The sequence below is a fragment of the Cricetulus griseus genome, chromosome 5, assembly GCF_003668045.3.
Source record: "Cricetulus griseus strain 17A/GY chromosome 5, alternate assembly CriGri-PICRH-1.0, whole genome shotgun sequence".
Taxonomy (NCBI): domain Eukaryota; kingdom Metazoa; phylum Chordata; class Mammalia; order Rodentia; family Cricetidae; genus Cricetulus; species Cricetulus griseus.
The window spans coordinates 167,691,051-167,718,356 of record NC_048598.1 but is presented as its reverse complement, the minus strand read 5'-3'; the positions used below and the strand labels follow the sequence as shown (position 1 = coordinate 167,718,356).

The 27,306-nt window shown below is 37.6% G+C and overlaps 1 protein-coding gene across 1 annotated transcript in view; it reads right to left on the bottom strand.

Annotated features, from left to right (window-relative positions):
* Window positions 1-15,830: 15,830 nt before the first annotated feature.
* Window positions 15,831-27,306, bottom strand: part of LOC107980002 (histone deacetylase 5-like) — a 44,498-nt gene continuing 33,022 nt past the window's right edge. The window contains exon 4 of the mRNA XM_027419773.2: window positions 15,831-16,005. Coding sequence (XP_027275574.1) covers window positions 15,966-16,005 — 40 coding nt within the window. The 3' untranslated portion in view covers window positions 15,831-15,965. The remainder of the gene's footprint in view (window positions 16,006-27,306) is intronic.

Below are 27,306 nucleotides of genomic sequence, written 5' to 3'. Positions count from 1 at the left end.
AGCATGGAATATTTGTCTTTCTGATTCAGGTTTGTTTTGCTATTACAATCCTTAGTCGCACCCATTTTTGCATAAGCCACATGTTCGTTATCTATATATCTGCTGACTGGCACATCTAGTCTGGTACTGTATTTCACCTACTGTGAACAGTGCAACACTAAGCATGAGTGTGCATACCCCTCTACGGTTTGCTGAGTATACACCTGGGTGTATACTCAAGAGAAAATGTGTGAATCATATCATCATTCTCCTTTTTAACTCTTTGATGAGGAATATCCATACTTTTTTCTATGATATTTGCTGCTTTACATCCCTACCAGCAGTGTATAAAATGTCTCCTCACACTCTTGTCAGGACTTGGTGTCACTTGTTCTGCTGATGATAACCATATTGACTAGGGTAACAAGGATTCTTAATGTGAAGGCAGTTTGAATTTATATTTTCCCAATGGCTTATAATGTTGAATCTTTTTCCATGTATTTTTTTTGTTAATTTGCACTCTTTCTTTTGAGAATTGCCTGTTTAATGAATTTGCCCACTCACAGATTAGATAATTTTTATTTGCTGCTTAACATTTTTTAATTAAAATTATTTTTTACTTTATATACCAACCCCAGTTCCCCCTTCCCTCCTATCCTCCTACCCTTCTCTTCCCTATTTGACACCCCCATCCACTTCTCAGAGAGAGTATGGTCTCCCTTGGGGAATCAAAATGTCTGGCATACCAAGTTGAGTTAGGACCAAGCTCCCCACCCCTTTATCAAGGCTGATCAAGGTATCCCATCATACGGAATGGGCTCCAAAAATCCAGTTCATGCACCTGGGATAGTTTCTGGCCCCACTGCCAGCAACACCCACCCCTGCAACTGATCAAGCCACATAACTGAAATCTATATTCAGAGGGCCTAGTTCAGTCCCATGTAGGTTCTCCAGCTGTAAGTCCATAGTCCATGAGCTCCCCCTAGCTCAGGTCAGCTGTCTCTGTGGTTTCCCCAATCATGATCTTGACCCCCACTTGCTGCTTAACATTTTTAATTATAACCCTATTTCTATAAATTTCCTGTTATATTTGTGGCTAGCAAATGATTCCCCATTATGTGGTATATGTCTTTAAGTCTTTCCTTTTCTAGTTAGAACATTTTTTTTTTTAATTTCAAATTAGGAATAAGTTTGGTTCACATGTCAATCCCTTCTCCCTCTCCCTCTTCTCTCCCCAACCTTCCCCCCAGCCCGCCACCTGCCTCCCACCCTATAGCCCCTCCACTCCCCAGGCAGGGTAGGGCCCTTGACGGGGGCTCCTCAAAGTCCACCACATCATCCTGGGCTCTGCCTAGGCCCTCCCCCATGTGTCCAGGTCAAGAGAGCATCCCTTCACGTGGGATGGGCTCTCAAATTCCCTTCTTACACCAAGAAAACTACTGACCCACTACCAGGGACCTCATAGAGTGTCCAGACCTCCTCATTGACATCCATGCTTAGGGGTCTGGATCAGTGCCGTGCTGCCCTCCCAGACAGCAGTCTGGGGTCCATGTGCTCCCTCTTCTTCAGGCCAGCTGTTTCTGTGGGTTTCACCAGCCTGTACCTACCCCACTGATCTTCATTCCTCCCTCTCTGCAACTGGGTTCTAGAGTTCGGTTCAGGGTATAGCTGTGGGTGTCTGCATCTGCTTCCATCAGCCACTGGAAGGTGGCTCTAGGATGGCATATAAAGGAGTCATCAGTCTCATTATAGGGGAAGGGCATTTAGGGTAGCCTCTCCACCATAGACTAGATCATCAGGTTGTGTCATCCTAGTAGATCTCTAGAAATCTCCCTAGTGCCAGATCTCTCCTCAGACCTATAATGGCTCCTTCTGTTATGGAATCATTCATCCTGTTCTCTCTCCTCTATTCTTTCCCTGATTCAACATTTCCATTCCTCCATTTCCTCCTCTCCCCTGCTGTTCTCCTCCTCTCATTCTGCCAGCTCCCTCTCCCCTACCCACATGCTCCCAGTTATCTCAGGAGTTCCTGCCACTTCCCATTCCTAGGATCCATGAATTTTTCTCTTAGAGTCCTTCTTGTTTCCTAGTTTCTTTGATGAAGAGGATTGTAGGCTGGTAATCATTTGCTCTATGTCTAAAATCCATATATGAGTGAGAACATACAATGTTTATCTTTTTGTGTCTGGGTTACCTCATTCAGGATGGTTTCTTCTAGTTCCCTCCATTTGCATGTGAATTTCAAGATTCCATTGCTTTTTAATTCTGAGTAGAACTCCATTGTATAAATGTACCACATTTTCTCTATCCATTCTTCAGTTGAGGGGCATCTAGGTTGCTTCCAGGTTCTGGATATTACAAATAATGCTGCTACGAATATGGTTGAACATATATCCTCATTGTATGAACATGCATTATTTGGGTATATGCCCAAGAGAGGAATTGCTGGATCTTGAGATACACTGATTCCCATTTTTCTGAACAACTGCCATACTGATTTCCAAAGTAGTCTTACAAGTTGGCACTCCCACCAGCAATGGAGGAGTGTTCCTTTTTCTCCACATCCTCTCCAGCATAGATTGTCATTGGTGTTTTTGATTTTAGCCATTCTGGCCGGTGTAAGATGGTAACTCAGAATTGTTTTGAGTTGCATTTCTCTGATGGCCAAGGATTTTGAGCACTTTTTTTTCCATTCATTTATTTAGCTGATAAATAAACTCATGCACAATTATGATGCAGAGCACAGTATGTTCACAATGGCATGGCTAAATTAAACCAATTAACATGTTATATCACACATACTCATCATTTTTGTTTTGAGAACACTTAAAGTATACTATCTCACAACTTTTAAAATATAGCATATTGTTATCAACTATATTTATCATGCTCTCAGTAGACCTCAAGACTTCAGAGAGTCCATGCCTCTTGTCCAACCTGCAGTTTTGTATCCTAAACCCAATCATTTCCCCATTGTTAAAAGAACCACATTGAAGCTTAATAGCCACAATTCTTCTCTCTGTTCCCATAAGTTCATCATTTCTAGGTTACACATAAAATTGAAATTGTGTGACATTTGTCTTCCAGTGTGTCATTTATTTTTATTTTGGCAAGCATATAACTTTACTACTTACTAAAGATGAAATCAAATTTGAATGCACAGGAGAGCACTCACTGAAACACCTTGGATTCACCACATATTTGAGTTTCAATTAGCATATATATATATATATATGCATCAATAATGGCAATATATTATGCATCAATAGCAGCAACAGCTTTTCCAGGTTCTGCAGTCATTTGAACAAAATTGTAGATACATCCAGCACACTCCATTAAAAAACCTTCAATGCAATCCCCATCAAAATCCCAACACAATTCTTCACAGACCTTGAAAGAACAATTCTCAACTTTATATGGAAATACAAAAGACCCAGGATAGCCAAAACATCCCTATACAATAAAGGAACTTCTGGAGGCATCACCATCCCTGACTTCAAGCTCTATTACAGAGCTATAGTCCTGAAAACAGCTTGGTATTGGCACAAAATTAGACTGGTAGACCAATGGAATAGAATTGAAAATCCTAATATTACCTCACACACCTATGAACACCTGATTTTTGACAAACAATCCAAATTTATTTGATGGGACAAAGAGAACATCTTCAACAAATGGTGCTGGCATAACTGGTTGCAGACATGTAGAAGACTGCAGTTAGATCCAAGCCTATCGCCTTGCACAAAACTTAAGTCACAATGGATCAAAAAGCTCAACATAAATCCAGCTACACTGAGCCTATTAGAAGACAAAGTGGGAAATACCCATGAATCAATCGGTACAGGAGACTGCTTCCTGAACATTACACCAGTAGCACAGACACTGAGGTCAACAATTGATAAATGGGACCTCCTTAAACTGAGAAGCTTCTGTAAGGCAAAGGAGACAGTCGGCAAGACAAAACGGCAGCCCACAGACTGGGAAAAGATATTCACCAACCCCACATCTGACAGAGGGCTGATCTCCAAAATATACCAAGAACTCAAGAAGCTAGTCCCCCAAACACCAAACAACCCAATTAAAAATTGGGGTACAGAACTAAACAGACAGTTCTCAATAGAGGAATCTAAAATGGCTGAAAAACACATGAGAAAGTGTTCAACATCCTTAGTAATCAGGGAAATGCAAATCAAAACAACTTTGAGATACCATCTTACTCCTGTCAGAATGGCTAAAATCCAAAACACCAATGACAATTTATGCTGGAGAGGCTGTGGAGAAAGGGGAACACTCCTCCACTGAAGTGGGAGTGCCAACTTGTACAGCCACTGTGGAAATCAGTATGGCGACTCCTCAAGAAAATGGCAATCAGTCTAACACAACATCCAGCAATTCCACTCCTAGGCATATACCCAATAAATGCACATTCATATAACAAGGACATATGTTCAAACATGTTCATAGCAGCATTATTTGTAATAGCCAGAAACTGGAAGCAGCCTAGATGCCCCTCAACTGAAGAATGGATAGAGAAAATATGGTACATTTACACAACGGAGTACTTCGCAACAGTGAAAAAAACAATGGAATCTTGAAATTTGCAGGAAAATGGATGGAACTCGAAGAAACCATTCTGAGTGAGGTAACCCAATCACAAAAAGACAAACATGATATGTACTCACTCATATGTGGACCAGCTTTATGGTACACAGTAGTGACCGTGCTTTATCAGAGCTGTTTTTAACGATGTTGCTCAGAATGGTTTCTTCCCAGATGATGACTGAGAAACTCATTAAAAAAAAATGGTCCCAAGTACCACAAGAGTAACAGAACTGTGCTGTCTTCTGGGATTTTGTTTTTTACTTTTTTGTTGTTGTTGTTTGTTTGTTTTTTTGTTTTTGTTTGTTTTTTGTTTTTTTAAAAATGGAGTGTGCTGGATGTCTCTACAATTTTGCTCAAAGGACTACAGAACCTGGAAAAGCTGTTGCTGCTATTGATGCATAACATATTGCCATTATTGCTCTTTTTATATAAATATAAATATATACATATATATATATAAGCTATAAAAAGGAAAATGTATTGTTAGAGATAAAAAAAAAGTCACTTTGTGCTGACTAGTTTTGGGCTTTGCTACTACCAGTTACTGCAAATAAAAGAGAATTATGTCTTGATAAAGTAAAAACAACAACAATAACAACAACAACAACAACAACAACAAAACAACATCCCAGAAAACAGCAAGTGTCTTTAAGATATTTCAGATTCCTCTGTTGAGAATTCCCTATTTAGTTCTTCACCCCACTTTTTAATTTCCTTGATTGGTGTTTTGGATGCTAGCTTCCTGAGTTATTTGTATATTTTGGAAATCAGCCCTCTGTCAGATGTGTGGTAGGTGAAGATCCTTTCCCATTCTGTGGGCTGTTGTTTTGTCTTACTGACTGTGTCCTTTGCCTTACAGAAGCTTCTCAGTTTCAGGAGGTCCCGTTTATTAATTGTAGATCTCAATGTCTGTGCTACTCATGTAATGTTCAGGAAGCAGTCGGTTTCTTGTAACAATTCCTTCAAGTGTATCTCTTCTAGAAGATTCAGTGTGGCTGGATTTTTGTTGCTCCATTTGGATTCATTTTGTGCATGGTGACAGATATGGATCTAACTGCAGTTGTCTGCATCTCTGAATCCAATTATGCCAGCACCATTTGTTGAAGATGCTTTCTTTTTTTCCATTGTATAGATTTAAATTCTTTGTCAAAAAACAGGTGTTCATACATGTGGGTTAATATCAAGGTTTTCAATTGGATTCCATTGGTCTATTTGTCTATTTTTGTGCCAATACCAAGATGTTTTCAGAACTATGGCTCTATAATAGTGCTAGAAGTCAGGGATGGTATTGCTTCCAGAAGATCCATTATTGTACAGAGTTGTTTTCGCTGTCCTGGTGTTTTTGTTTTTCCATATAAAGTTGAGTATTTTCTGTGAAGAACTGTGTTGGGATTTTGATGGGGGTTGTGGTGAATCTGCTGATTGCTTTTGTCAAGTTTCCCGTTTTTGCTATGTTGATTCTACCTATCCAAGAGCATGGGAGATATTTCCATTTTCTGGTATCTTCTTTAATTTTTTTCTTTAAAGAATCAAGGTTCTTACTGTACAGGTCTTTCACTTTTTTGGTTAGCAATACAATAAGACATTTTGTGTTGTTTGTGGATATTGTGAAGGGTGATGTTTCTCTGATTTCTTTCTCATTGCATTTATCATCTGTATATAGTACGACTACTGAGTTTTTTGAGTTAAATTTTTATCCTGCTACTTTGCTGAAGTTGTTTATCAGCTGTAGGAGTTACCTGGTAGTTTTTTGGGTCCCTTATGTAGACTAACATATCATCTGCAAATAGTGAAAGCTTGACTTCTTCCCTTCCAATTTGTATCCCTTTGATCTTCTTTAATTGTCTTATTGCTCTAGCTAAAACTTGAAGTACAATACTGAAGAGATATGGAGAGAGTGGACAGCCTTGTCTTGTTCCTGATTTTAGAGGAATCACTTTGAGTTTCTCTCCATTTGGTTTGATGTTGGCTGTCGGCTTCCTGTATATTGCTTTTATCATGTTTAGATATGTTCCTGTTATTCCTGTTCTCTCCAAGTTCTTTATTATGAAGGGATGTTGGATTTTGTCAAAGCCTTTTTTTAGCATCTAGTGAGATGATCATTTGGTTTTTCTTTTTTATTTTTCATATGGTGGATTACATTGATGGATTTTCATATGTTGAACATCCTTGCATGACTGGGATGTAGCCTACTTGATCATAGTTGATGTTTTTTCTGATGTGTTTTTCGGATTTGATTAGCCAATAATTTGTTGAGTATTTTTGCATCAATGTTCATGAGAAATATTGGTCTGTAGTTCTGTTTTTTAGTTGTATCTTTGTGTGGCTTGAGTATCAAAGTAATTGTAGCCTTGTAAAAAGAGTTTGGCAATGTCCCTTCTGCTTCTATTGTGTGGGACAATTGAGGAGTACTGGTATTAGCTCTTTTTTGTATTTCTTGTAGAATTCTGCAGTGAAGCCATATGGCCCTGGGTGTTTTTTTTTTTTTTTTTTTTTTTTTGGTTGTGAGCCTTTTGATGACTGCTTCTATTTCATTCCAGGTTATATGTCGATTTAAACTGCTTATCTGTTCTTGGTTTAATTTTAGCAAGTGATGTCTATCCAGAAAATTGTCCATTTTCTTCAGATTTTTGAATTTTGTGGAGTACAAGTTTTCAAAGTATGACCTGAAGATTCTCTGGATTTCCTCAGTGTCCATTGTTATATCCCCCTTTTCATTTCTGATTTTGTTAATTAGCATGCTCTCTCTCTGCCTTTTGGTTAGTTTGGATGGAGGTTTGTCTATCTTGTTAATCTTCTCAAAGAACCGATTCTTTGTTGCATTGATTCTTTGTAAAGTTTTCCTAGTTTCTATTTTATTGATTTCAGCCCTCAGTTTGATTATTTCCTGGCATCTACTCCTCCAGGGTGAGTTTGCTTCTTTGTGTTCTAGAGCTTTCAGTTGTTCTGTCAATTCTCTAGTGTGACTATTCTGCACTTTCTTCATGTGGGCGCTTAGTGCTATGAACTTTCCTCTTAGCACTGCTTTCAGAGTGTCCCGTAAGTTTCAGCATGTTGTGTCTATATTCTCATTACATTCTAGGACGTCTTTAATTTCTTTTTTTAATTTCTTCCTCACACCAGGAATGGTGCAATTGGGTGTTATTCAATTTCTACGAGTTTGTTGGATTTTTGCAATTTGTATTGCTGTTGAATTCTAATTTTAAAGCATGGTCCTCTGATAAGATACAGAGGTTTATTTCATTTTTTTTTGTGTCTGTGTAGGTTTGCTTTGTTGCCAACTATGTGGTCAGTTTTAAAGAAGGTTCCATGTGGCACTGAGAAGAAGGTATATTCCTTTTTGTTTGGATTGAATGTTCTATAAATATCTGTTAAACCCAATTGCGTCATAAGGTCTGTTAGATCCTTTGTTTCTTTGTTAAGTTTCTGTCTGATGGTCCTGTCTAGTGATGAAAGTGGGGTGTTCAAGTCTCCTACTATAAGTGTGTGGGGTTTAATGTGTGGTTTGAGCTTTAGTAATGTTTCCTTTACAAATGTGGGTGCCTTAGTATTTGGGGTATAGATGTTCAGGAATGAGATGTCATCTCGATGATCTTTTCCTTTGATGAATATGAAATGCCCTTCTTCTTCTCTTTTGATTGATTTTAGTTTGAGGTCTAATTTGCTAGATATTAGGATTGCTACACCAGCTTATTTCTTGGTTCCATTTGACTGGAAAATCTTTTCCCTACACTTTACTCTGAGGTAATGCCTGTCTTTGAATTTGAAGTGTGTTTCTTTATACACCAAAAAGATGGATTCTGTCTTTGTATCCATTCTGTTAGCTTGTATCATTTTATAGGCAAGTTAATCACATCGATATTGAAGGATACTAATGTCCATTGATTGTTAGTTCTTATTTGTTTTGGATTTATTGTTGGTGGTTTCATTGTGTGTGGATTTCACCCTCCTGTTTCTTTTTATGTTTGGGAAAATTGGAGTATCTATTGCTTTTTTTTGTGAGTGTAGTTATCTTTGTTGGGCTGGAGTTTTTCTTCCAGAAATTTCTGTAGTGGTGGATTTGTGGATATGTAATGTTTAAGTCTGGTTTTGTCATGGAATATCTTGTTTTCTCCATTTATAGTGATTGAAAGTTTTGCTGGGTACAGTAGTCTGAGTTGGCATCCATGCCCCCTTAGTGTTTGTAAGATATCTATTTAGGACCTTGTGACTTTCAAAGTTTCCATTGAGAAGTCGGGTGTGATTCTGATAGGTCTGCCTTTGTATATTACTTGGCCTTTTTCCTTTGCTGCTCTTAATATTTCCCCTTTATTCTGTAGGTTTGGTATTTTCATTATTATGTGTTGAGGGGACTTCTTTTCGTGGTCCACTCTGTTTGATGTTGTGTAAGCTTTTTGTACTTTCATAGGCATATCCTTCTGTAGGTTGGGGGAGTTTTCATGTATGATTTTGTTGACTATGTTTTCTGTACCTTTGAGCTGTGTTTCTTCACCTTCTTCTATACCTATTATTCTTAGGTTCAGCCTTTTCACTTTGTCCCATATTTCCTGGATATTTTGTATTAGGGATTTGTTGGGCTTGAGATTTTCTTTGGTCGATGACTGTATATTCACTAGGGAGTCTTCAATAACTGAGATTCTCTCTTCCACCCCTGTATGCCTTTGGTTATATTCACATCTTTAGTTCCTTATCATTTATTCAGCATTTATATTTCCATCATCCCCTAATTCTGTGTTTTCTTTATTGTTTCTATTTCATTTAGCACAATGTTACTAGTATGCTTTCTCCTAGGGCTTATGACCAGTCTAGACACAGGTCTTCTCTCAACAGTGGTAACTGTTTCTTCTTGTAGAGAAAGGTTTAAATCTAATCAGAAAATGCTTCATTACTCCCGTGATATTCATGCCACCATAGTACTAGAGGGGATATTATTCTAAGCTATGTTATTTTAGCTCACAGGGCTCATAGCTACATAAAAATGACTCATTTTCTCCTCCAGTAGTGTGTGTTTCACATTGTAGTACCATAGAACTACTCAATAGAGACAGAGTTTTCACATTAGTACTAGCTTGGTAGTTCTACAGAATATGACTTGATTATGTTTGTGTGTGTCCTCTTTTCTTTGTACTTTGCAGCCCTATAATCTATTTTGTGGTTTTTGATTTTCCTGCTCTCTTCATTATATTTCATCTTTTCTTTCCATATTTATCTTAGTCCAGGAATCACTTAGAAGTTGAATAAATATGTACTAATTGAAAACGATGATATTTGTGTGTGACCTATGGTTTGAACTTAAGTCTAGTGGAAAAGATAAAGGAGTAAGAATAAAATTGGTTAAATGTAGGTTAGATTTCTCAGGGAATTTAACTTACCAAAATTGTGGTATCATTTTCATGGCTCAAAGACCACCTCTGAAAGCAACCTGTTGGCTGGGAGTGTTGCAGGTTATGCCTGTTCAGGATCTGATAAAAGGAAAAATAAAACCCTATTTCATACAAAGATCAGTAGTTTAAAAAGTAAATGATACTGGAAACTGTAATGTATTGATTGAAGTAAAGTTGATCTAGTTATTGTAGAACTTAATTAGTGTAAACTGACCCAACCAAAATTATAATCACCTATGTTTTTAAAAGACACAAGATAAAACACATTGCTAGAATTAGATAGCTCTTACTAAGGTTTCTCATCTTTCTCATGTTCAACATTATCTTCTTTTGTCTCATTGTTTTGTTTTGTTTCTATGATTGCAAATATTCAGCTTACAGCTTTGTGAATGTTAGGAAAGTGGTTTATTACTGGACTACCTCTCCAACTCTTTCGAGGAATGATATACTTTCCATCAAATGTTTATATTTGTGTGCATTTAAATGTATTTGTAGGTCATTAAGACAGAAAGAGGATTATGTAAAGGGCAGAAAAAATTCTATTGGACATGTGAAATGAGATAATGGATTACTTTAAAAAGAAAAAGAAGAAAGAACTAACTGAGGGAAGGAGGGAAACAGGTAGGAAAGGTTCAGGTAGTAGGGAAGGAACCCATTTAGAAAAAGCATAAAGATACATATGTACAAAGGCACCAGGTGAAATTCAACACACTGTATAGTAAACTATAAATAAAAAGAAAAAAATCTAAAACTGAATTAAATTAAAAAGAATTTCAAAAAGATGAGTTTGATTCCTCATTTAAGCTTTAATGTGATGGTGTTTTATATTAATTCCTTAGCATTTTTTGTGAGATTTAAATGAGAGGACAAGGGAAATGTTAAATGTCTGTTAGTATTTTATATTTTATTTAATTTTTGAATGAATAGTCAAGATAAAACATGAGTAGCAAGAAAGAAAAATAAAGCAAAATGCACTAAAATAAAGAGTAATCCATTTATGATCAACCAGGAGTTCAGTAAGAATTTATCCCGTTGGTTTCACAATTCTTGGGGGAATGACAATGTTTGGAAGTACTTTGTGTTCAACAACACTAAATGAAACAGATATAAAAGTATTGAGTAGTGAAAGACATGCTTTGAGCTTGAATTTTCAACTACAACTACTCATTAACTGAACATTCTATCTTATTTTCCACTTGTACTTCACTTTTTCACTTGGCCCCTTTCACCACAGAAACTTAAAAGAAACAAAGAACCATGAAGTAACATTTGCCATTTGACAAATCTGATTAAGACAAAGGTGTTTACCACTGAGATCAACTGTACTCACACACTCCATCTTAAGTGTACATTTTGTTAGACAAAATACTCCTATCTTTTCCCAGAAGGAACCCAAACCATTGTCCACTGGAAACAGTTATGTTTTAGAATGTTAAACATTGCATGAGGTTATAAAATACAAAAATAAGTGCTGGTTTTGGACTAGATTTCAAAAGTTTTGGAGTATGTGTTCCAAAGATAATTTAGAGTTCTTGTCTCAATTAAAGTAAGATGTTGTATATGGTAAGAAATAACTTTTTCATAACTTACTGTACTAACCTAGCCATGATGACCAGATCCATTTAATACCACAATTTAATTAAACCCCCAGATTAGGCAGTAGTTGAAAATACAGACCACTCTGTAGAGTAACATGTATTTGACAGGTTTTATTGCTCTTCATCCCAACAAGCAAACTAGAATCAAACTGTAACTATAACTTGTTGTTGTTTGAGATAGGGTCTCTCAATACAGCCCAGGTTGTGTTGAAGCTCATTATGTAGACTCATTGTGTAGTCAGGTGGCCCTTGAACTTGTGGTAGTCCTCTTGTCTCAGCCTCCAAAGTTCTAGGACTACAGGCATGTACTAACAAGTCAGCTGGTAATTCAGTTTTGATTGACATTTTTTTTCTGTTGTGAATTTTCATTTCATCCTAAGAGAAAATAACTCCAGTTTTTAAATTAAAAAGGATTTTATTCACTTTATATTTGTGAGTATTTTACCTGTGAGTATAGATATACACCATGTGTATGCCAGGTACCTGTAAAGGGAGGAAGAAGGTATCAACTCTTCTGGAACACGAATTACAGATCGTTGTGAGTTTCCATATGGTTCAGGGAAATGAACCCTGGACCGCTGTAAGAGTAGCCAGGGCTCTTAACTGCTGAGCCATCTCTTTAGTGTCAAATCTCCACAGTTTTGTAAAGTAGAATAGCATATATCATCATAGCTGACAATTAATATTTGCTTATCAGAAAATATGTTAAGCATTTGTGATATAGAGTCTAAGAGCAGTGACCTAGGTTGTAGAAAGTTCAGGACACATTTATTTCAAATAGTTTTTATTCACAGAGGACTAGAGGAAAAGCTAATCATTAGAAAACCCAAGACATAAAGGACATCATTATTCTTTTTAAGGAGCAGTGACATTAACATCAACAGTATTTTGGAGCATCACATTGTTTCCAAATCCAAAAGAATAGGAAGCAGAAAGAAGGTGAGCATTCTGAAAGCATGTTCATCAATGGTGCTGTTGTTATCTATTTAACCTTTATTGGGCAATTTTCTTGCACATCTGGGAACATACCACTGCCAGAACAACTTTATGTCTGGCAATGTTTATTTTCTTAGCAGTTCGGATGACAGATTTTGATGAAGGCCAAAAACATTAAGGGAAAAACTATTTGGTCACAGAGGATAACCAACTGATCTTATTACAGTAGTAGATACAAGACCACGATACAAAAGGCAAGTCCACATCACACGAACCAGAAAGTCCACATTCTCTGCACTCACTCCAATAGTCATGGTCTAGCATTTAACCAAAATGGTAAAAAATAAAAAAAAATGCCTGAATTGCCTAATTGATTTAAAGTATCAGGATATTTGTTTTGAATGACTCAGATTGCCAACAAAAGGGTCACTCATTTTTGACAGCACACTTGTGAAGTTTAGCCAACTCTGGAAAGACAATTTCATCTCACCCTGCTTCTGTGAAAGTCTGCACTGGCAGAGTCATCAGAGAAGAGTCTGAGAATCTTACAATGGAACAAGAGAGAACGAACTGTTTCCCTTCTGAAAATAGCCTTTGCATACATATGGAAGTAAAATTTCTCTTCAGGTTATATAACTTTTAATTCTTTTGTGATTTTTGTTATTCCATTTCTACTAAATGTTAGTTAATAAAGAGCTCAATTCAGACACTACTGCAACAATCAGTGCTATAAAATGCCATCTCCTTGAAAGGGCAATGGGCCTGATCACAGCAACCCTGCAAACAACTGTCCACATACATGTGGCATTGTAATGTGCCCTTCATATGCTTAAAGACCTAATGAGAAAATTAAAAGGACTCAATTTTTATTTAATATGTCAGACATTCTTATAGCCAAAATCCATAGTCTTCTAGTTTCTCCTTTGCCATTTTTCCCTTCAGGTAGTCATGTGTACTTGATGGTTAATCTCACTTAAGTGTCTTCTAAAGGGCATGGAGGGTTTGTGCAATCTTCCCTGTGTGCTATCTGTTATTACTTGATTGGATGGTAGCAAAAATGGTGGGAGACATTTGACACAAAAATAAAATCCTACATTAACAAAAGACAGTGGCAAGCCCCAAGTAAAGAATAAATCCAAGCTTGGATCCTTTTAGGTGAAGGTAGATAAGTCATGTATCTCTTCATAAAGAATAAATAAGTGAAGACACATATGCCAAGTGGGGTTTCAGAAGAGAAACTTGGAGGGTAGTTTCTGCTTAGGAAACAAAGTAGAGAGAACTCAGAAATTATGCTGATTGTTTAGATATTTCAAACTCTTTCATCCTAAGTACTTTAAAAATCTAAACTATCCACAGAGATGACCTAGTGATCTGGCTTCATCAAACTGACAAGTCACCTTCTGAGGCCATGTGTCAGGAGCATCAGTGAATTAGTTTACTTCTGTTGCTTTGTTTTGCCTTATTATCCAACATCGAATATATATTCTCAAGTTGATTTTAAAACTTCACATTTTAAAGTGAGAAGGTCTTTTGCAAGCCTTTTAAGCCTTTGGTTTTCTTTTAGTTAATTTCCTCAACTACAAAAAAGAAAGAAAGAGCTAGCAAATATAATTGGCATAAATTTCTCTAAAACATCAAGAAAATGGAATTTACAAAGAAGTTTATTACAATTATGAGTCTAGATTGACTTAACCCTTATGCAATGAAAGTAATTTTTACCTAATACTGAATTACATTCCATTTCAGATTTCCTATTTCAAAGGGTATCTTAAATTTCTAAGATGTTAGACAAGTCTCCAGCCATTTTTTGTATATGTAATAAAAGTCTTTAAAATTAAAATGGTAATCCTAAAAAAACCAAATGCATGAAAAATGTGGTCGGACTGTATAACAAAGGGGAGTTATATAATTCTACGTGAGTGAGATCTTTCATCTTTGATTTACAGGTTGGAGTCCTCTCTAACTGAAACCATATTGTTCCTTGTCTTTCATATCTTGGCCTTCCCTAAAACCTTGTTTTAATTAAGGTTTCTTTCAGATTTCTGAATAAAAGCATGACAATCTTCACTTATGGCTTTAATATATCCTTTAAGTTAGGAAAATATATAAAAAGAAACATCAGTGTTTAAAAGCGATGTCAGATATTAAATATGTGAGGCATTCTACCTCATTGTCTTTAGGTGTTTGAGTTATACACTGAAACACAATTTTCAGAGGCTGTGGCTAACTTACTCATATTTTATTTAGTAAGCTGTTTTTAACCTCAAAAATAAATGTCCTTTATTTTGAACCTTTGTTAGAAAGGCTACCTTTGCAAAGGGTAAGTCCTGTGTTAGTTTTCATGTGAAGACAGTTCCTAGCTTAGCCCCACTCAAAGGGACTTCAGGTCATTGTCATCTTCCCTGACACCTTTCTAAGATCTGGGGAATCCAGTGGCATTGCTTAAGACTAAAATAGTTTCACAAAAGAATCAAATAACAAAAGTGGGATTAACCTGAAAAGTAAAAAATATAAATCAAATACTAAAATCCCCTGGATGTCAGGGAAGTTGTGAGTGAGTTTTCTAAAAAAAGGAGGAAGCAGTGGTACAGAAAAACAAAGGTAAGAGAAAGTGTGCTAAATAGATTTGGAGCAAATTATAATCCTTGAAGAGTTATGTGCTTTTCAGGGACACCACATTTAAGAGATGCACCTCCAGAGCCACTATCCTCAGGATGGAGTTGCATGGGGATGGAGAGACCTTATTACCTGACAAAACTGCAGGTCCCTCTCCTGAGTGAACCTGAAAGTTCAACAAAATACTGCCCCATTGCCCATTGTAGGAGCAGGGTGCAAGCTCCTTTTGGACTTTCAGATACATTGTGATTTTTTGCTATTAGAACAAAGCATCATCCCAGCTCCATCTTGAACTTTTACCAGGAAGGAAGGATGTGTGTTAGAAAAAAGACAAAAAACAAAAATTCCTACAACTCACAGCAATCTGTCTGTAAATCCCATTTACTCATACCTGAAAAGAAACCCAGTAAACGATTTAAGTACATTTGAAAGTAAACTACACAGTAAAACACTGATGATAATGTCAGGGATGCGTATGTCTCTGCTTTTCCCTCAAAGTGTCACTGGCTGTCATAGTTTCTGATGTGGACAACATCTAGTGCTATATTGAAGTTCTGTAGCCCACACTGTGTCTGGGAGTGGGTCACCAGCAGAAAAGCATGCTGGAAGTAGTTTCTTCCAATCCTGGTTACTGTAACTTTAGAATCACAGTGGTTACGTTTCAGGAATCTGTAATATCCTTTCAAGTCCATCCAAAGAACAAGTGAAGCTGCTGTTCAGAATTTTGTGCCCAGTGTTTATGTTCCATCAAGCCATGCCACCCAGGCAGCAGACATGTCTGAGGGTGCTGGGGTTGGGGGGGATACACAATGATGTCACACACAGGAAATATCGGGGGAGACTTGGCACTTCACAGAGCTGGTTCCTCTTCCATGGGCTCACCAGCAGTTCTGTAAAAATAAACAGGCAATCAGAATACGGCCAAAGAGTACACAATGGCATTGTAGACTTTCATGCACAATCAAAGCTGATTTTTCAGCTCCCTCACATGTTTATTTGTGTCATTCAGTTATCCATAAATAGAGTTTCTTTCCTAGGCAGTATAAACAAATGTCAAGTGGAAAAACATTTTAGATCCAAGCAATCATTGGAAATGTTCCTGTTTATATTAAAACATGTCAGAATATTTTATAACTCTAGATTCCAAAATGTACATGTTTTGTGTCTTGGACAGTCCAATAATTTATTGAAAAAATTAGCTATGATATCCTACTTTATGAGCAATAGCAGTGATTTCTGGAACCATTTTTTGTTAAGGAGAGTGAATGATTCAGCTAGCTTCTGGAGCAGGCTCATCCACGCTCTGGGTTTTGCTTCTGTTTTTTTCATGACTGGATTGGCCTTCTGCCAGAGGCATTTCAAATCAAATTCTGAATTTGATTAGCAAATCACTGCTACAGACCTAACATTTTCATAAGAAATGCACTATGGTAGAATATAAATCGTTTGCATTCAGCATTATAAGTGGGGTGTTCTGCTCAGCTAAAAACCAAGGCTAATTGCTTGAAAATTATACTTGAGAGTTAACCTTAATTTAGTAACACATTGAGAGTGTTTTAAGGCAAACTTTTACAATGATTTTTAATTCACTCTAAAGAACAAACTATTGCAAGAATCCAAATGTGTTAGTTAATTGGGGTGTTTGGGAAGTTGGATTAGGGTAATCCAAGATTCTGGAATGATTGAGGTTGAGCTGAACTCTAGAGATGTGATGACTTCTAATTGTAGCACCAGGCTCTGTGAAACTGCTTCAGGGATGAACCATGAGGAGGAAGATGCTCCTGACAGAATCACTGCAGATGAAAATAGTAATGATGATAAAGAAGGGTGTACAAAGAACAAACACTGGAATACTTGGGACTTATCCCTTCATCATCTGTCATGCATGCAGAATTATGTCAAATGACTCTTAAATACAGTGTTATGCTTATGCTGCCAGTAGGAACAAATACACACAGGATGCAACTCTCTGTAGGGGAAAGAATAATGTGGTAGATAGATGGTTTTCACTTCATGTTTTCTACTGTGGGCATTCTATAATGGATCACTTTCATATGAGAAACCTTAGTACGCATGATATGCAGCAATTATGGAGACAAGCAGGTTAGCTAGGCATGCTGTTTTTGAGTTAAAAAGAAAAGAGCCAAGATTTCAATGAATTTTCAAATAAAGTGGTTCTTAGTCAACATAGCATTTAAATAATAAATTAAAAACACAAAATATGTCGTCCTTGGAATACCAATAGAAAGATTTTAGCTTATCTTTTAGAAAATGAAGAGTAAAAATATCAAGCACTCATTACTCAGCATCTCAAAAGGTTTCATGAGTAATGATTTTTTTTTAAAAAAAGGGAAAAGGAAAGAAAGAAAAGAAAAAATGATTTTTTTGGAATGCCCAAGAATGTTGTATTTAGGCTTTATCTATATGAGAAAAACAATGATGATTAGTTATTGGTAAGATTTGTCTCTAGCCAAATTGGTCACACTTAAGGAAACATTTACATTTAAAAAGTACATATAAATATGCAAACTTATTTAAATCTGATAATATGTGGATCAAACTTGAAGAATAGTCTAATGGACACCAAATCATTCATTTCTAACTGAAAGCCACAGTGAGATGATCTTTCTGGACAAAGACATTCTGGAATGAGTGTAATTGGAAACAAGCCAGTCATCAGATGTGAGGGATGCTTGCTGAATCTTGATGGAGGAATATGCATTCTCCAGGAGCACAAACTGACTTCTCTCTTGAAACATACAGATATGTAGGTAAAATATAAAACTGTCGAATCAAAGAATCCTGTCCCTGTGCTCTCCATAGAATCACTTTCTCAGGTAACTCTAACCAAGCAAGTGAAAGGCAAGAACTTCAAATTTTTGCAGAAAGAAATTGAAGAAGATATCAGAAGATGGAAAAAAACTTCCATGCTCATGGGTCAGTAGGATTAACATAGTAAAAATGACCATCCTATTTAAAGCAATCTACAGATTCCATACAATTCCCATCAAAATCCCAACACATTTTTTATATACCTTGAAAGAACAATACTCAACTTTATATGGAAAAACAAAAAATCCAGGATAGCCAAAACAATCCTGTACAATAAAAGAACTTGTGGAGGCATCACCATCACTAATTTCAAGCTCTACTAGAGAATAAAACTGTATAATATAGACATAAAAATAGATACAGTAATCAGTTGAATCAAATTGAAGACACAGACATAAATCCATAAATCCATATGCTTATGGACAAGTGATTTTCAATAAAAAGCCATATATACACAATGAAAAAAAAAGAAAGCATCTTCAACACTGTTGGTCTAACTGTGTATATGCATGTAAAATAATGCAAATGGATCATATCTGTCATCCTGCACAAAATTCCTGTCCAAGAGAATGAAAGGCCTCAACATAAACCTAGATACACTGAATCTGATAGAAGAGAACATGGAGGAATAGCCTTGACTGTATTGGCCCAGGAGACATCCTCATAAACAACCCTGATAGCACTGACACAAAGATCGGCAATTGGTAAGTGGGACCTCATGAATCTGAAAAGTATCTGTAAGGCAAAGACACCATGAATTGGACAAAGCAGCAGCCTACACAATTGGAAAGCATTTTCACTAACTCCATGTCTGACAGAGGCTAGTACCCAAAAATGTATAAAGAATTCAAGTAACTAGTCATCAACAATTCAAGTAATCCACTTAAAAAATGGGGTACAGATCTAAATTGAGAATTCTCAACAGATAAACTCAAATGGCAAGAAACACTTAAAGAAATATTCAACATCCTTAGCCCTCAGAGAAATGAAAATGAAAACAATTCAGGGATTCCATCTTACACCTGTCATATGGCTAAGATGAAAAAACAAAAGTGAGAGCTCATGCTGGCAAGGATGTGGAGTAAGAGGAACACACCTCCATTGCTGGTGGGAGTGCAAACTCTATAGCCACCTAGGAAACAAATATGGTGGTTTCTCAGAAGCTTGTAATTAATCTACATCAAGACCAAGATATACCACTCATGGGCATCCATCCAAATTGTGTTCCATCCTACCACAAGGATGGAACCTATGTTTATAGCAGCTTTATAATAGTCAGAAACTGGAAACAACTCAGATGTTTTTCACCCAAAGAATGGATAAAGAAAATGTGGTACATTTACACAGTGAAATATTACTCAGCTGTTAAAAAATTCATGAAAATTTGCAATAGTGGACATGCTACCTTAAATGCCCTTCTCCTATAATGAGACTGATGACTACCTTAAATGCCATCCTAGAACCTTCATCCAGTAGCTGATGGAAGCAGAAGTAGACACCCACAGCTAAGCACTGAGCCATACTCCTGGAATCCATTTGTAGAGAGGGAGGGGGGATGAGCAAAGGGGTCAAGATCATACTGGAGAAACCCACAGAAACAGATGACCTCACCAAGTGAGAGCCCACAGACCCCAGTTGTAATGTTGGGGACCCAGTTTTGGCCTCTGAATTTGGGTGCCAGTTGGAAGGCCTGGGCAGTCTATGGGTCCTCTGATAGTAGAACCAGTATTTATCCCTAGTTCACAAGTGGAGTTTGGAAGATCGTTCCCCAAGGAGGGATATGCTCTCATTCCAGATACAAAGAGGAGGGCTCTCCCCCAAATAATGTGACAGACTTTGATGAAGGCCTCACCCTCCTTGGAGGGGGAGTGGGAGTTTGGATGGGGAGGGTCAGTGTGAGGCATGGGAGCCTGGGAGGGAGAGGGAACTGGGATTGATATGCAAAATAAGATTGTTTCTAAATTAAATAAATAAATTTAATTTAAAAAGAAAATTTAAAATCAAATGGATGGAACTAGAAAAATTCATCTTGAGCGAGGTAAACCAGACCTAGAAATATAAACATGGTATATACTCACTTATAAGTCGATGTGGTAGTTTGAATGTAATTGGTGTAAGTGCCCACCCATAAGCTCATAGGGAGTGGCACTATTAGGAGGTATGGTCTTGTTGGAGTAGTGGCCTTGTTGGAGGAAGTGTATCACTGTCGGGGTGGGCTTTGAGGTCTCCTATGCTCAAGCTATGCCTAGTGCAGACACAGACTCCTTCTGCTGGCTGTGGATCAAGATGTACATCTTTCAGCTCCTTCTCCAGCTCCTTGTCTGCCTGTAGGTTGCCATGTCCCACCATGATGATAACAGTCTCAACCCGTGTAACTGTAAGCCACCCCAATTAAATGTTTTCCTTTTAAAGAGTTGCCATGGTCATGGTGTCTCTTCATAGCAAAAGAAACCCTACCTAAGACAGTGGTTATTATCTGTAAAGTAAAGGATAATCGTGTTACAATCCATAGACCTATAGAGGCTAAGTAACAAGGAGCGTCCAAGGGGGCATGGACACATGAATCTCTCTGGGAAGGTAAAATAAAACTGATCTTGTGGGTGGACTGGGGCTGGGTAGGGACAGGAACATGAGGGATCAGATGGGGGAATGGAGGAAGAGAGTGAAGGAAGAGGCAATTGGAATTGGAGAGTATTTTGGGGATTGAAGGAGGAAAAACTATTGCAATGGAAACACCCAGGAATCTATGAGGGTGACACTAGTTAAGACTCCTAGTAAGGGGGTATAGAGCCTGAACCAGCCATCTCCTGCAATACAGGTAAGACTTCCAGTGGAGGGATTGGGACACCAAAGCAAAATCTTTGAGCTGCAATTTGCCCTGTGTATAAGATATGTTGGGTTATATGTGCCACAGAAATTGTAGGAGTGGCCAATCAATGATTGGTTCAGTTTGATGCCCATGCTACCAGAGGAAGTCCATGCCAAAATCTGCCTGGAGGGACATGAATCAGAGGCTGGATAGCCCAGAGACATAGGACAGAAACAAACATGACTGACCAAAAAATATAGTCTATGAAAAGATTCCTACAATACTTTGCTACACTTGTAGACCAAATCCTAGCATAATAATCATCAGAGATGTTTCATCTAGCAACTGATGAATACAGATGCAAGATCCACAACCAAATATTGGGAGGAGCTCTGAGAATTCTGTGGGAGAAGGGGAGGAAGAATTGTAGGAGCCAGAGTGGTCAAGGACATGACAATAAAACCACAGAATTGATTAACCTGGACTCATAAGGGTTCAAAAATCCTGTATGGGTCTCACTGGGGCCTTCTGTGTATGTTATATGTTATGGTTTTATAGTTTGGTGTTCTTGTGGGACTCCAGACACTGGGGTTGGGAGCTGTCTCTGACACTTTTGCCTGCTTCTGGAACACTTTTCATCCTTTACCCAGCCTCAATGTGAGAGAAGGTGCCTAGTCTTATGCCAAATTGTCAGCCCATGTTGGTTTAATATCCCTGCAAAATCTGACCTTTTCTGAAAGGAAATGGGAGATGTATCTGGGGAAAAGAAGAGGTAGGGAGCAAAAAGAAGAGAAGTGAGGGGAAACTGTGGTCAGGACATAATATTTGAGAGGAAAACAAATAAATGAAAGTAAACTACACCCCAACAATACTGCAGAGGTAATCCAGAAGGATAGCAAGAAAGAAAAACCACACAAAGTTGCACACACATGCAATCTACTTGCCACACAAAACTCAGGAGTTCCCACAGGTTTTCTATTTCAAAATGTGTGTGTGTGTGTGTGTGTGTACCCATCTCCATCAAGTACATCCATCCATGTGAAGGTCAGGATAAATTGCTTGAGTCAGTTTTCTCAGTGTTGTGGGTATGCTAATATTGTCAGGCTTGGCCACAAGGGACTGGTGGTCCATCTTGCTGGCCTCTCACATATCTACTAGTCATGCCATTACCCAGTCCTATCTTAATTCACTACTTCCTTTTATTCCCTTTTTATTGTTAATTCTACAGTACAGAAAAACTCTACTCTCTTAGCTAGTTAGGATTATCACCAAGATTACTCTACCACTCTTAAAAACAATGGAATTTTAAAATCCACAGGCAAATGAATGAAACTAGAAGAAACCATCTTGAGTGAGGTAACCCACTCACAAAAAGACAAACATGGTATTAACTCACTTGTATATGGATATTAGACATAGAGCAAATTATTACCATCCTATAATCCACACCTCCAGAGAATCGAGGAAACAAGGAGGACCCTAAGAGAGACACACACGGTCACTTGGAGAAGGGGAAAAGGACAAGAATTCCTGAGCTAATTGGGAGCATGGAGGCAGGGGAGTGGGAGTTAGGAGAAAGAGAAGGGAAGAAGAGGAAGGGAGAGGAAGACATGAGGGAGCAGGAAGATTGAGTCAGGGAAGAATAGAGGAGATACCTTAATAGAGGGAGCCATTGTAGGTTTAAAGAGAAATCTGGCACTAGGGAAATGTCCAGAAATCTACAAGGATGACCCCAACTAACTAACTAATCAAGAGTGGAGAGGCTACTTAAATGCCCTTCCCCTATAATGAGATTGATAGTCCTTATATCAATACCTTATATGCCATCCTAGAGTCTTCATCCAGTAGATGATAGAAGCAGAATCAGACACCCACAGCTAAATGCTGAGCTGAACATGTGGAATCCAGTTGCAGAGAAGGAAGATTGATGAGCAAAGGGGTTAAGACCAGGCTGGTGAAACACACAGAAACAGCTGACCTGAACAAGGGGGAGCTCATGGACCCCAGACTGACATCTGGGAAACCAACACAGGACCAAACCAGGCCCCCTGAATGTGGATATCAGTTAGGAGTCCTGGGCAGTCTATGGGGCCTTTGGTAGTGGAACAGTATTTATCCCTAGTATATGAATGGACTTTGGAAGCCCATCCCACATGGAGGGCTAGACACATGGGGGAGGGCCTAGGCCTTGTTCCAAATGATGTGACAGACTTCGAATATCCCCCATGGAAGGCCTCACCTGCCTTGGGGGCAGAAAGGGGATGAGATAGGGGGCAGGTGGGGAGCCGGGGAAAAGGGGAACTGGAAATGACATGTAAAACAAAATTGTTTCTAATTTAAATTTAAAAAATATAGAAGTTAAAAAAGGGACAAAGTAAAACAGATTCTTATTGAAAGTATAAAAAGATAAAAAAAAACAAAAAAACAATGAAAGCAGAAAGTGGGGTTGGATCCAGATTCGAGGAGAAAGAGAGACATTGAGTCATGGTGATACAATTTGTGTTTTGCAAAATGAAGTTCTAGAAATGGATGCAAGCCTTTCTTTCTGCCATTCACACTCCTGCATGGCACCCTTAAAACATAGTAATTTTACTTTCAGCACTAAAAAAAAATCAAAATCGCAGCAGTTTTATTCATATTAGCCCACTACTGGAAGCAAGCCAAGCACCAATCTACAGGTAAGTGGATAAACCAATTAGAATATGTTAATATGTTTGGTCTAATGAGCAATTACAAATAGGCAGAATACTGATTATGCAAGACATGGACAGATGTCAAAATTATTATGCTTAATGGAGTGAGTGAAGCCAGATTACCAACCGATATGCAGCATACTGCTCCATTTAAATGAAATGTAAGAATAAGCAGATGAATGTGTGGTGTTAAAAGGTGGTTATGTGTCTGGTGGGACTGGTACTGGCTGGGGAAGCAGATCAGGGCTTTGTGGGATGGTATCCATATTCTCCGTCAACCTTGCTGTGGGGGTTGCACACGAGAGTGGTGCACATGAATTGCAACACACATGCAATTACACAAGAAAGGTGTATTTTAGTTAAAAATCAATTATCCAGGTTGTTGTTGGAACCTACAGCAGAGTTTAAAGCGAAGAAAGTGGGTGGAGTAAAGCATGGCCTCCAGGAGAGGAGGAAATCACACAGAACTTGGTCTTTCCCATGCAGATATAGAAAGACTGAAGACTTTCATCAAGGTGTGACAGGGCTTGTTTCTATAGTTAGTTTTTTTGTTTGTTTGGTTTGGTTTTGGTTTTGGTTTTTTGTTTTTGTTTTGTTTTGTTTTGTTTTTTGAGACAGATTTTCTTTTCTCTGTGTAGCCCTGACTGTCCTGGAACTCACTCTGTAGACCAGGATGGATTTGAACTCAGAGATCCACCTGTCTCTGTCTCCTGAGTGCTGGGATTAAAGACTTGCACCAACACTGCCTGCCAACAATTTTGTTTTTTATTTTCAACAGCTTCCTGGTTACTGAATAGAAAAGAAAAGATTACAGATGTAGGAAAAAAAAACAGCTGAGATATTGCCTCTATCTTGAATGCCACTCACAGAAACCTTTTTACCACAAAAATGTTTTTTTTTTTTATTTCAGTCATAAGGACTGTGATGACTAAGACATGTTAAGGGGATATGAACTTCTACTGGCTTTGGAGACAGGGGAAAAAGCCATGAGCCAAAGAATGTAGGCAGCCCCCGGAAGCAGGTAAAGGGAACATATTCTTCTCAGGAACATCCAAAAGGGAAGGAAGGAAGCCAGCAGACACTGGCTAAGCCGGAAACCTGCACCAGGATTGGACTTACAGAATCTCCATCTTGTTTTAAGTAGTTAATCCTTAACTTATTTTTAAGTAGAAGCAATAGAAAACTTCAAAGTTGGTGACCTTGATTGTGAGCACTTTATTAGGCATGTAGAAAAGGTGTCTAAAGAATGAATGTGGTGTTCTTTCTGATCATCCTGCATATCAGACCGTGGTTCTGTTATTACCCACATCACTTCCATTTTCCCCTTTGCCCTTAAATACAGTTCCATTAAATATGACTCTTGAATTCCTCTAATACAATTCTCCATTCACAAAGATATTTCATACGGTACCCCCACTATATTTCTTAGCTAAACCATCTTTATGATGTAGGACTAATACAAAGCTGTGCTAGTCAGCATGCTGTTAAGATGGGGATTACCAATTTATACGAAAAAAATGAAAATGATGTATTTGAAGAAGGTGAGATAGTTATTTCTTTTGAAGTCATAGCAAACAGAGGGACCAGTATCATTCAAGTACACAGTCCCACACCTGATACATACGCATCTCCCAGTAAGGGTTGCATCTCACTGTGCCTTTCATTTTTACTCTTCTTCTATTTACTCTACTTGTTCTTCTCCTAATAATTTATTCATGATCCAGTGACATGTAAAAAAATATAGAGACAAAAGCTAGACATCTGTGAGTTCTACTATTCTTAGTTAAAAACCAGGAGATCAACACTAAATAGCCACTTAAAATAACCACTTAGTATAAGTTGGCTTTATTACATATGGTGTAGTTAGCTAAGCCACCTCAAAAAGCATACAAATATTTCATATATATATATATATATATATATATATATATATATATATATGAAGAGTAAAACTGAAGGCCACAGTGAGATGCAACCCTTACTGGGAGTTGCATATGTATCAGGTGTGGGACTGTGTACTTGAATGATACTGGTCCCTCTGTTTGCTATGACTTCAAAAGAAAGAAAGAAGAGTAATTTGGAAGACACTCTGAAAATAGTAACAATAGAATCCAAGAGATGAAAGAGAGAATCTCAGGTGTTGAAGACTCCCTAGAGAATATACAGTCATTGACCAAAGAAAATCCTAACTCCAACAAATCCCTAACTTAAAATATCCAGGAAATATTGCACACTGTGAAAAGACCAAACCTAAAAATAATAGGTATAGAAGAAGGTAAAAATTCAGCTCAAAGGTACAGAAAACATGTTCAACAAAATCATAGAAGAAAACTTTCCCAACCTAAAGAAGGATATGCCTATGAAAGTACAAGAAGCTTACAGAACTTCTGTAATAGATTGGACCAGAAAAAAAGTCCCTTGCCACATAATAACCCAAACACCAAACTTACAGAATAAGGAAAAAATATTAAGAACAGCAAAAGATAAAGGCCAAGTAATATATAAAGGCAGACCTAACCGAATTACACCCGAATTCTCAATAAAAACTTTTAAAGCCAGAAGATCCTGGATAGATGTTCTAATAACACGGACGGAGCATGGATGCTAGCCCTGACTATTGTATCTAGCAAAGCTTTCAATCACTATAGGTGGAGAAAACAAGATATTCCATGGCAAAACCAGACTTAAACAATACACATCCACAAATCAAGCCCTACAGAAAATAATGGAAGGAAAACTCCAATGTAATGAAGATAACTATGCTCAAAAGCCCATAGGCAATAGATAATCCCAATTTACCAAACACCAAAAGAAAAAGGGGGGAAATCCACTCATAATAACAACACCAACAACAAATCCAAAACAAACAATAATCAACAATCAATGGTCACTAATATCCCTCAATGTCAATCGTCTTAACTTGCCTATAAAAAGCTTCAGGCTAACACAATGGATACAAACACAGAATCCATCCTTCTGATGCATGCAAGAAACACATCTCGATGTCAAAGACAGATGTTAATTCAGAGTAAAGGGTTGGGAAAAGATTTTCCAATCAAATGGAACCAAGAAAAAAGCTGGTGTAGCAATCCTAATAACTAACAAATTAGACTGCAAACTAAAATCAATCAAAAGAGATGAAGAAGGGCATTTCATACTCATCACAGGAAAAGTCCATCAAGATGAAGTCAATCCTGAAAAATATGCCCCAGATACAAAGGAACCCACATTCATAAAAGAAATATTACTAAAGCTTGAATCACAATATAACCTCACACACTTATAGGAGGAGACTTCAACATCCTGCTCTCACAACTAGATAGGACCACCAGACAGAAACTTAACAAAGAAACAAAAGAATTAACAGAAATTATGACCCAATTGGATTTAACAGATATCTACAGAACATGCCATCTGAACACAAAAGAATATACCTTCTTCTCAGAGCCACATGGAACCTTCTCTAAAATCCACCACATACTTGGCAATGTAGCAAACCTACACAGATAAAAAATGAAATAATCCTCTGTATCTTATGAGACCACCATTTTTAAAGTTAGAATTAAACAACAACACAAAGTTGAAGAAACTCTACAAACTCATGGAAATTGAATAATGCACAATTGCACCATTCCTGGGGTGAAGAAGAAATAAAAAAAGAAATTAAAGACTTCCTAGTATTTTATGAGAATGAAGACAAAACATACTCAAACTTATGGGACACTTTGAAAACAGTGCTAAGAGGAAAGTTCATAGCACTAAGCACCCACATGAAGAAACTGGAGAATAGTCACACTAGAGAATTAACAGTGCAACTAAAAGCTCTAGAACAAAAGGAAGCAAACTCACCCTGGAGG